We start from the raw sequence: 12,487 nt of genomic DNA, 5'->3' as shown, positions 1-12,487 counted from the left end.
TATTAGTTACTGCGTACGTGTGTCACGTGTCATGTGTCCATACTCTGTGGTTTGTGACGTATGATGTTTACGATCTTAGGACTTGTATTTAGTAACCTTGGATTTCATAAGTTACTGTTCAAACCACGGCGTGTTTACCGTTATAAGTTCCCCTTTTATGTCTTTGTAACCTGTCCTAATATCCTGCCACTTCTGAGCAAAACAAGCTATTATTTCTAAGACAAGAAAAACCAGGATTTTAACAATATACTCTAAGCTATACTAGGCCTTACTATGATACTATGTATATAAGTACCTGTGACCTGTATTCATTATGCGTTATATGCCAGAAAATACCTGTAATCCATAACACCCTCTCCTACACATAATTATCATATTTTTGCAAATGCAGGAAAAACTATCAAAGCAGAAAATATTCATTATGTGTACTATTGGAAGACAGTGTCACAGCTCTCTGATGTTGATGAGCTTGAACTCATAGGAGTATGTGACTGATCGCCAAAACACCCACAACTGCGCATATGTGCACAAGTTATTCCACGATGGGAAGGTATCAATTTGTAAAAATCACCCAATTGTAAAGCGGGTTGATGTTGGCTTTCATACACACTCAAGAGCGTAGTATTCCAACGGGCACCAAAACAATGTTGATGTTTATTACCTGAACATGCAAGCAAAGTGGTACAATTATATGACCCGTGGCTGACAATACTGATATGACCTTCTTCAATTGTATAAAAAGACATTTGAAATATTTGACGGTGAATGTCTCTACACTTGAAGTTGGGTTGATCACCAAGAGACAGCAAAGATTTCACTTGCCAAAAATTACATAACATTAGCAAGCTACGCGGTAGCAATGTCCCATTAGGTGTTAAAACAGAAAACGGTCCAGAGGAAGCAAGAGAGTCCTGATACATAAAGTCTCTCATCGTATCGTGAACTGCATGCACTTTGCGGGGTTTCCGATTTGGCAAAACCAGTTCATCTAAGTACATCCTCATGGAGGTCTGATAGGAACGTGGTAGACGCAAGATTTGTGAAGCATCTTTCTTTTCGTCTGTGTCCTTGCAACAAAGCATACTGCAGCAGGTTAGATTTGACCTGTGTGCTTAAAACAGTATATTAGTATCTAGGTAAAAATATAAGAATATATGCTATAAAGCAAAATGTGATTAAGCTGAACGCCTCTTCATCTTCATCTTCGGAAGAAATGAGAAAATACGAAGCAAAATAACAAGGATTATTATCCCTAAAATAAAAAACAATATTGGTTTTAAATAACCTAGGATTCCAAACGCATTTCCCAGTCCACTAAAGATACTTTTACCAGTAGATTGTAGGCTAGTGCCTATCTTTGTCAAAAAATTACCTGTCATTGGCCAAAAAGTTTTCAATGACTCACCCAGTGTAGTTAACCACTGGGGAAAATCACCTGGGTGCAAATCAACACGTAGTAATTCACTGTGAACTCTCTGTAAAAGGGTATGTACTATATCATGTGTGAACTCTATAGTAACCTTCATCTTCTTTAAATGTGCCAAATAGGCTGTCATGTGAGGAAGGATCAGTGTGATAGCTGGTACCTGGAAATGTACTCCAGATGTGAATTTCTGATGTAACAGAGGTGGAATAAGTGTAGTACCATAACACTGTATACTCCCATTAACCGTGACAAGTGATGCCTGAAAAGGAGGAATATCGCAATCCTTTTCTGTAGATAACACTATGTAACTCCCATTATCTAGGCTGTGAATTAATGTAAAAGGGGTTTGAATAGGCATTACAGTTATCGGGCAGTTGCTACCTTGCATTTGATCATTGCAAGGCATGTGCTGTATAATGTCATCACAAATCAAGTAACCTCTATCAACACATCTTATAGTGCTGATGAAAAATTTACGATCACATTTCACAGACATGTATTGAAATGGTTGCGCAACCTGCATCCTTGCGAAATAAGAACCTGTGTGTATTATGTGTCCAAAATTAAGCAGTTCCCAATTTGTTGTATACACATCTCCTGGAATAAATAATTCATAGTATATAAAAACTTCCCATAATGAGTCATCAGGGTTATGAACCCGTCTGTGGTTTCTTTCTCGTATGTCATAAACTGTGGTTTGTGAAACATATGCCAGGATTTCAGATTCTTTTGGACTTAAATTGAGAGTCTGTGTGATCAAAGTGAGATTTAAAAGTGATATGTCAACCTTTTTACTTTGCAATGTTAACCTGATAGAAGTAATGTGATTAAGAATAACCAAAGCTTTAATTTCTTCAGATAACACTGTTATATCTGAAATTGTGTAGGAAGCAAATTTTATCATGTGATCTCTTAACAACAAAATACCTCTCCTTAATTCTTCATCATTTGAGTCAGAGATTTGACTTATAACAGAAACAGAACCACTCAGCAGGTGTCCTGTGGTTATAAGAATATCATCGTTAGTAAGCAATTTTCTTGCAGATGTTTTACTTGAAACTTTACATTCATTCATGAACTCTGTGTCATTTTCATAATACACTATGGCATTAATCGTTGCATTCGTACCCCACATTGCCTCTGAGTAGGGCATGTTAACAATATTACGTGTGGTGCACGTGTCATACTCACAGGGTTTATCATCTGGAGCTATTTGAACATTCATCAAATCGCTCATTGCCCTGATTACCGTGTCAACATTCATATGCAAACTATCATTGAGACATTTCTGGAACAGGGAGTAGACTTTGTAATTAGGTTTCATAATCACTATTCGCTCCACACACCAAAAACCTCGTAACCCAGAAAAATGTAAAAATCCTTGATCAATCATTTTCGGTTGCCAGTTAAAATAGCCTTGCGTGAGATTGTAATAAAAGGAACACGGTTTACAACCGTACTTGAATACTGTAGTGTCCTTATCACAGATTCCTTCATTAATCAATTTCTCCAATGTGATACCACACGCATTCTTGAAACCTTTACATGAATGGCTGTAGTATGTCGTATTGGTAAATGTAGCAAAGCGTGGTTGAGTGCAAGTGTCCCATGCTGTAGGTTCACGAAACAACATACCATCACCTTTTGTATTCCATTCTTTCGGAAGTGCTGCTGTCTTTAGCTGTCCAGTTTTAGCATCTTCCATCACATCTTGAAGTTTGTGTAACAGGTCCTCAGCGGTTATTGATGAGTTCCACCATCCTGAGTAAATACTGTCAGTACAAAAAACAGCAGATATATACGGTCTTACCCCCCCAGGTATTCTGTACTCTTCTTCTTCAGCACCTTCCCAGAATGCCACTCTTGGATCAGTCTGTCCATTGGGAACGAATCCGTTCTGAGTAATTTGACCTGTATTCAGATAGAAAATAGGGAATTGCTTATACCTTATATTGTCCATGGTCACACCAGGCCGAGGGCAATGATCAGCTTTCAGCTCCTTCGTTGGCCATTTACGTGTTCCTTGAAAGTCAATGAAATAACAATGTCCAAATTCAGCATGACAACGTTGTTCACGGTAGCTTTGCTGCTTCCAATGGTCATGAAGGGGTAAATCATATTTCAGGCTTGTAGATTGCAGCTGTTGCATCTGTGCATTCAGATGTTGTGTCACCAGCTTCCTTCCTTCTGGCGTAGTTATACCAGCTTCTTTAGCTAGCACAGTAGAATCAAACAGCACAACCTGTGAAATCCCCAAAGTCTTTCGTTTCTGGATGATAGGTTTAGGAAACGGCTTCCAATACACACCTTGAGGTATACCCACCGACTGTATGTCCACCGGTTTCAAATCGTAATGTAGTCCTCGTTTCACGATGCCGGAGTCTGGTGTGGTAATACCGTGTGCTGCTGCACGTTTCCAGTCGATGATCTCTCCTTCTTGCTGAGTCACAAAATGCCATTGTAACCTGAAAATAACGCTGGCCGATATTGCTAGAAAAGCAAAACAGATTGAGAGACACAAAATAGTCTTTAACAGTCTTTTCTTTGTGATCACCTTAGCCACTGTTTGATAGGCCTTCTGGTAAATGTTGCGTTGATCCGGTATGGCAGGTAACACATATATATGTCTTTGGTCACTGTCAGGGAAGTCAGCTTCAGCTTGTAGGACCTCACCTGCGTGAATATTTTCCACATCCTGTTGTCTTGCAATCTGTGCTTCGAGAGGCTGCAGCTCGATCGAAGTCTGTCGCAGATACGGTGTCTCCTCCATCTTGAACAGTGACATTACTGCAATGTGCTGTAGGCTTAAGATTATCGATACTCACTTTTCTTTCTTTTCCTTTTGTATCTTGGATGATAAAGGTTCTTTCATTTATCTTTTTAAGTATCGTGGTAGGTTTCTTCCACTTAGGCCGCAACGGCTTTACCTTAGCAACCCTCTCCTGGACCGAATGTCCAATCTGCGGCGTCCAAGCTGCAGGATTACGTGGTGTGTGGGCTGTATGGGAAAAAGAATCCCTCAATTCCTGTAAAATTAATATTTGTTCAAGTCTCCCTGGGACAGAAATAGAATCATTAGTAAACGGTGTATTCATAGGAGTACCATATAATAGTTCATGGGGTGTTTTACCAGTTACTGAGTTAGGAATATTATTTAAGCCAATTTGAACCGTAACTAAGAGTGGATACCACTGTGTAGGACGATTAGATAGCATTTTGGTTAAAAGTCGTTTTACCTCGTAATTTCTACGCTCAGCGATCCCAGCGCTTTCCGGGTGCCACGGTGAGCTGAAGGCCCAATCAACACCTAATGTTGCGGCCCATTCCTTGGTTTCTGCTGCTGTGAAAGCAGGTCCACCATCGGAATGAAAGGCCTTGGGCTTAGCCACACTTACTAAGGTGTTGAGACAATTAAGCGTAGAGCTAGATGTCGTACTACGAACGGGGTATAACCACGTAAACCTTGTACAAGCATCAACACAAACCAAAACATGTTTGTAGGAATGTGATGCTGGCAAAGGTCCAATATGGTCCAAGTATATTAAATCAAACGGTTTGTTCGGTATTGCATTAATAATAAATGGTGGGGTCTGATGATTAGGAGCGTTCACCAACCGACATGGTTTACAGTTGCTTAGAACTGTCTTAACTGTTTTCCTCATGTTCGGCCACCAGTATTTGTGTTTCAGTGTCAACAAAACATTTTCTCTCCCTAGGTGAGGGTGTCCCACACTGTCGTGTGCTTGCGTAGCGATCTGCATTCTGCTTGCTACAGGGGGAACAATGAATTCATTAGCATCAATTACAACCATGCAATTATTGTCGACTTGTTTAAATGAGTATTTCTTAGGATACCCAGGTGGATTAGGCCTGGTGGTATCCAGACAAGCATACAACTCTGCATCGAGACTGGCTGACTTTGACTGTGCCCTTGTTAACACTTTGTTAACGGCAAATTTCTGACTTACAGTTTGCGCGAGACTATCTGCAAACTGGTTACCCATAGTATGAACCGATGAACCAAGCGTTCTGTGCGCTGGCTCGTGTACAATTTCAATATCAGGCTTTTGATCAAGATAGGCCGCAATGGCCTTCCACTTAGCTATATGCGTTAGTGGTTTCCTTTTGGCATTTAAAAATCCATTTGATCTCCAATATGGTAGGTCCTGCAATGCTGAACGTGCTAAATAAGCGGAATCTGTAACTATAAGTACATGTCCCTTAACTGTAAGTGCTTCTTTCATAGCAAAAGCTAATGCATGAATCTCTGCAAACTGTGCAGAGTGGTCTCCTACAGGTAATTGCCAACTATGCAACAAATTCATATGTGCATCATATTTTGCAATTCCTGAACCTGCAGATTTATTCACTCCTTCTTTGCTGGAGTCTACAGCTGAACCATCTGTGTAGAAAATGCATGTGTAAAAATCATTTGGGTGTGTTTGATTTTCCCATGTTACCCCTTCAAAGGGTGATGGGAGGTCATCTAATGTAGTTAAAGTTTTATCATGCACAAAATGTATTTGGGGATCTTCTATAATGGTATACCATTTTAACCAGCGACTTCTTAACGCCTTCCTATCCGGAATGGTCTGTTTCTGCAATGTTGCTAGTGAAGCTACTGAAGTGTATATATAGATATCCTGTCCCTGTGCCAAATCACGTGATTTTAGCACTGTGAGTGTAATCGCTGATAATAGTTTTTCAAGCGACAAATATCTCTTCTCTGTGTTTGTAAATACATAAGATAATAATGTAATTGGTACTGTCTCCATAGCATTGTAAATTCTAATGTATGCAGCTAGAGGTGAAATGTTGACATAAGCTGACAATGGTTTTGTCGGGTCGCGCTGCGCTAAGTAGGAAGCATCATTAACTGCTGCTAATAACTTTCGCAATGCCTCATCCTCAACTGTTAACCATTTAAAAGGTGTTTTCGGTCTAGTCTGCTCTGACTTAATCTCGCGTGATGTTGCGTGATGTAATGGTTCAATCAGTACATTAAAATCTGGGATAAACGTCATTGAAAAATTCAGTAACCCAATAATGCTTCTTAACTGTTTTAGTGATTTAGGAACACTGATGTTGGAAACTTTTTCTCTGTAATTAGTAGAGAGGCCTCTGCCATTTTCAGCTATTTCAAAGCCTAAAAATGTCACAGTTTCTCTTGCAAGCTGAGATTTCTTTAGGGAAACAAGGTAACCTGCTTCTGTCAATGTAATTAACACTTCTGTCATAGCTTTAAAATGCTCTTCTTCTGTGTCATGTGATAAATAAACGTCATCAACATAAATTTCTGTATTGGCAAACTTAGACAATAGTGAGACTACGTCTGCAGTGAATAAAGCTGGACTATTTACAAAACCTTGTGGTAAGCGTGTAAAAACCAATTGTTTACCTTGCCAGGTAAATGCGGTTAGCCAATAACTCTCAGGCGTGATTGGGTGGCTAAAATACCCATTGCTTAAGTCATACGTAGTTTTAAAGCGTTTACGCTGTAATCCGCTTAAGATTGAAGGTGAATGTGTGTTCTGTGCTGCCACTGAAGGTGTGACTCTGTTCACTTCCCTATAATCTAACACCATTCGCCATGAACCATCTTTTTTAGGCACTGGATATACTGCAGTATTCATTTGGCTATACTGTTCAAGCAGTACTCCTTGTTTAAGTAAATCATTGATTACAATTTGTATGCTTGGTAAGGCGGCATGATTAATTTTATATTGTGCCTGTTTCTTTGGAAGTGTAGAACATGTATTAATATTGTGTACGATTTGTTTTCTAAATCCGACCTGATTTTCCCACTGTTGAAAAATATATTTGTGTGTCATTAACCAATTATACAATTTTGTTTTATCATTAAAAGCACTTTCATTGCATTGATCTGTGATAATTTTTTCCAAGTCAAATTTCACAGTCAATTCCGTATGCTTGCGGTTTTCTGTAACTTCCTCTTTTATTGTAAAGAAGGAAGCCACATCTTTGTATGCTATAAGAAAGTCACAACCTAATCTGTCATGTTCAACTAATTCAATAGAAACTCGCCTGTCATTAATTTTTAAGTCTAAATAATATGAAGGATAAGTGCCATTTCCCTCAATTGTTTGTATCGTGATGTCGTGTACATAATTTTCATCTATTAAAATATCAGTTCTTACAAGGGATATGTCGGCTTGTGTATCTAATAGGCCAGTGTAATCTTTTCCCTTGTAGTGAATGTTTAACGTTAAGTTTGTCATTCCTCAAAGAGGAAGTCTGTAGGGAGGTGAGTTATCTTCCCAACAAATTTCTCTGTGCTCGCCGGTGTCGTCGCTGCTGCAGCCTGTTTAACCTCACGTTGGCTGTTCGTTAATCCTGAAGTCTGCGTAGCAAAACCTGTACGCTTGTCACGAAATTTAATTTCGCTAGCCTTGCCTTGCCCATATCTGTCAGGAGTTTTAATGTATTGTCTCAGATTATATCTGGACACTGCACCCTCATTACGAGCTTGCTGTTCAAAGCGTGTATTTTGTTGTGTAGTCTGTGGTGTAGGAGTGTTTTGTCTTTGTGTAGGAGTCTGAAAACTTCTATTATCTCTTTGAAAATTACCTCTTCTGTCCCACTGCTCGTCTCTAGGATAAACTGGAGTCTGATATTGGGTGAACGGAGGTCTCCACTTTCTCTCTTGGACAAGAAAATTTCCCCTCTTTTCTGCGTTCGATCTCTCAGGTTTCCTGTCACTGGCTTGTGGCTTAGTTAATCCAATCGGATCACCAGTGAGCGATCTGCCGACAAGAGTGTAAGTATTTTTCAGAATCTCAGGAACCATAATTGGTTTTTGTTCCACTGGTACACCTTGAATTTGTCTTTCAAGGTCTAACAGCAAACCCTGTCCCTTAATCAAAGCCTTCAGACAACCCCACACAATCTCATGGTTGCCTTGTGTAAAGCGTAACCCTAGAATATAAGCTGCTACAATCCCACTAGTCTTATTAACTTGTCCTAGCGTATCTGCCAGTGATGAGATCGTAACTTTTCCATGGGTTTTCTCATACACATTGCTGATGACTGAATCCCAGTCTCGTGCTTCAGCTAATGTGATTGACAAACCCGCTGGTAGCAGGGAATTCACCAAAGCAAGTTTCTGATTTGCGGTCGGTGTAGGATATACCCCATCTAAACAATGCGTTCTCTCATTAAGCCACAATGCAATGTCTTTTGGATTAGTTGGCAACTTTCCAATAGTAGCCTTAATGTTCGCCATGGGAATACAAACTTGTACCCGAGCTGGTACATCAATTAATGCTGGAGCAGCTCCTCTAATTGCGAAGAGGGCATTAACAATTTCTCTTAGCAGCGTGATTTCTGCAGTTGCATTTCCGCGCTCTGTCAGAACGTCGCGTGCTGCTGGTGTTAACTCAAGTAATGTAACTGGTGTAAATAAGTGTGTGCGATTCTCCCCATATTTCGCACCAGAATTAATAGGACCATGTCTGTCCACGCCTGTAGCAATCACAGGCTGTTGTCCCAAAATGACAGTCGCTGCATTATGTGTCAAATTAATGATCGTGTGTATTAACGGATCATATGCCTGTTGTACGTACTGATATGTGTTTGGATCAGTTGTGGTGTCTATTGTTAGATAGCAGTATCTTGCCCCAGGTCCCCACGGGCCAAATTGAATTTCAAATGCCAGAGTTTCACCGTCAATCAGATTTCTCTGATACTGATTCCTCATTAAAACATTCAGATCTGCAACTCGTGCAAAATCCGTAACAGCCATGATATACTATATATATATATAATGAAAATTGTACCTTCTCTTTTATAAAGAGGAAATAGCATACACGTGTACTTTCAAGATTAAATGGGTAACGTCAGATTTATTATACAACTCATGAGTAATTAACCACGTTGGAGCGCCATAATCTGGGTTCAAATCACCTACCTCTCTTTATCAAGTGTCGCCTTATGGTGAGTTATATCCTGCTCTAAGCAGAGAACACAAACCAAGAATGTTGCACTTGAAAAAGCCTCGGCCACACCCTCACATATTATGATATATGGAGGGTATCGTGAGATTATTATTTATAAAGAAAGGGTACTCAGAGTTTGTATAAGAAAAGGTTTATCCTTTATTGTATTACAACAATATTCAGAAATATCAGAAATATCAGAACAAGCTTCTTATAAGCCAATGGCTAACAGTTACAGTATGTTACCAATCCATTCCTAACTATGCAGAGATTATAACTAGATATGCATTGTCAATACTCACAAACCAAAAGATATTATGTCAGGTCAGGTCAGCCAGTCCCAGTCTCATCTGTGTGACTTCACACTTAAGTTCGGTTCTCTTTCTCTCTCTCTCTCTCTCTCTCATCTAACATGGAGTCGGGCCAACCTAATATAGAGTGTATTAGTTACTGCGTACGTGTGTCACGTGTCATGTGTCCATACTCTGTGGTTTGTGACGTATGATGTTTACGATCTTAGGACTTGTATTTAGTAACCTTGGATTTCATAAGTTACTGTTCAAACCACGGCGTGTTTACCGTTATAAGTTCCCCTTTTATGTCTTTGTAACCTGTCCTAATATCCTGCCACTTCTGAGCAAAACAAGCTATTATTTCTAAGACAAGAAAAACCAGGATTTTAACAATATACTCTAAGCTATACTAGGCCTTACTATGATACTACTATATAAGTACCTGTGACCTGTATTCATTATGCGTTATATGCCAGAAAATACCTGTAATCCATAACATTGTGGTTTGCCAGGTTTTCACTGACGGTCAGAGCCGTATTGTAAGCCGGTGCTGGTACATTGCTGGGTCAGGACAGACAAATCTTACATGGATTAAACCCAACCTTTCTCCTTTGGGAGGAAGGCAGCGCAAAAAAAGCAATCATCATTAGTTAAGGTTTGCCTCCACCCACTAAATTTTGGTGAAATTTTGAAAAAAAAATCATAGATCGAAATTAAATATCCATATATTTCTGATAAAGTCACCCTCTTATCTGTTCCAGCATTAATTGCAGAAAATATTAAAAATGCATAACTAAGGTCAGGCTTGGTATACATGTATGAAGTTGACATGGTGTCCATTCAACAATTGTGCAGGGATAGCAATGTTGTACCCCAGTGGTTCCCAATCTGTGCGCCGCAGCACCATGGTGCGCCGTGGCTTGCCTAGGGGGGCGCTGCTACCATCCCTCCAATTATCCCTGCCCACCATCCCTCCGATTATCCCTCCCCACCATCCCTCCGATTATCCCTCCCCACATCCCTCCTTAATGCCGGCCACGGCCGCAGGGGATTGGCTGCCGGTCAGAGGAAGCCGGGGGTGGTGCTTCTGCTTTGTGCAGAGCACACGGTGAGTGTGTGTGTCTGCCTTCCTGCTCCTGTCTCCTCTGTCTGCTAGTGGCTGCGCGGTGTCCTGTCCCCTTCTGCCCTGGGTGATAGGAGAAGGAAGTGGGGGTTCTGGGGGGAGTTGTACATTTGCCTGTCCTGGCGGTGGGTGCAGGGGGAGGCTGGGAGCAGCCTGCATGGATCTCATGCCTTTCCTGCCTTTCCTCCTCCTCCCCCCCCCAGTCACTCACATCCGTCGTGATTACGTGAAGAAACGCATAGGGTGTATGTCGCGTTGCTAGTGTGGTATACTATACCTTCAGCATCCTGGACTCATAGACATTATCGGCTATCATACACGCATCCACGGAGTGCACAGCCTTTCCCGGAACCCATTGTGCAGCAGATTTGATTCCGGAGGACACCAGGATTGATGGTGCTTTTCCCTGAGTTCTTGCTGGACGGAGACCCAGAGGAGCCTTGCAACTGCATGCGGTGGAGACAATGTATGAGCAACGTAGCTGAGTTCCAGTTGGTGCATGAGTATATTTCATACAATGCTATTTTATTTCTGTTGTTTGTGAGTTCGAATTTGTTGGATTTTTTATGGGATATTAAATGCCATTTTTTAGACTTATTGCACTAGGATCGGGCGCTTTCTTTTTTTTTTTTTTTTACAGATCTGCTGGGAATTTGTTGGTTCCATGTGGAAGGCTGCCAGTATCCTGATTAGAGTATCATCTTACTACTGATCTATGTATCTGTTGGACTTTATTCATATATGGTTTATGTATCTTTTTATTGTTGTTTATTCATTTGTATATCCCCAGTATACTTACTATTCCCAATATTTCTGTCACATACACATTATATAGCCAAATGTAATTGGTCACTAAACACACTGACATCATATTGAAATACACACATATATTTTGACAATATACTGTACATATATTCTATTTAATTCTTTGCTATATATAATTTATAATTACATTGGTAATTCACGTATTACAATATAGCCCATATCAGCAAGGGCAATATAGGTTCATTCATTTATACGTACAGGCATACCCCGCTTTAAGTACACTCACTTTAAGTACACTCGCGAGAAAGTACATATCGCCCAATAGGCAAACGGCAGCTCACGCATGCGCCTGTCATCACGTCCTGAACAGCAATACCAGCTCCCTACCTGTACCGAAGCTGTGCGCAAGCAGGGAGACTATAGAGCCTGTTACAGATGCGTTATTTACATCAGTTAAGCACATATATAATGATTGCAGTACAGTACATGCATCGATAAGTGGGAATAGGTAGTGCTTCACTTTAAGTACATTTTCGCTTTACATACATGCTCCGGTCCCATTGCGTACGTTAATGCGGGGTATGCCTGTATACCATTATGTTAAATATATATACCCATTTATAGGCGCAGTCTTTTTGTTTGGAAAATATATATACATATATATAAATATATATAAATATATAAATATATATATATATATATATAATCAAAAAATAAATAGATGATACCGTTCGGTGGCTAACGAAATGCTTTTATTTGTGCGAGCTTTCGAGATACACTGATCTCTTTTTCCGGCGATGTTACAATGAATGAAGCAAGGATAACTTGAAAACAGTGTCTCTTGGAATGTTATCTGTGCTTGTCCTTCCCCCGGTGTGGATGTGTTTTATGGCTAGAGGTGTCAAAGGGTAACTGAAAGCAAGTG

At 40.2% G+C, this 12,487-nt stretch overlaps 1 protein-coding gene across 1 annotated transcript; it reads right to left on the bottom strand.

The window, feature by feature from the left end:
* Nucleotides 1–972: 972 nt before the first annotated feature.
* Nucleotides 973–8,119, bottom strand: LOC142493055 (uncharacterized). Its single transcript, XM_075596495.1, has 2 exons — nucleotides 8,015–8,119; nucleotides 973–4,424 (listed from the first exon to the last, which is right to left on the bottom strand). The coding sequence occupies exon 2, from the start codon at nucleotides 4,209–4,211 to the stop codon at nucleotides 1,176–1,178; it is 3,036 nt and encodes a 1,011-aa protein (XP_075452610.1). The 5' UTR covers nucleotides 4,212–4,424; nucleotides 8,015–8,119; the 3' UTR covers nucleotides 973–1,175.
* Between the last annotated feature and the right edge of the window lie 4,368 nt (nucleotides 8,120–12,487).

The sequence above is a fragment of the Ascaphus truei genome, chromosome 4 (genome assembly GCF_040206685.1).
Source record: "Ascaphus truei isolate aAscTru1 chromosome 4, aAscTru1.hap1, whole genome shotgun sequence".
Taxonomy (NCBI): domain Eukaryota; kingdom Metazoa; phylum Chordata; class Amphibia; order Anura; family Ascaphidae; genus Ascaphus; species Ascaphus truei.
This window is presented reverse-complemented; position numbering and strand designations above follow the sequence as displayed.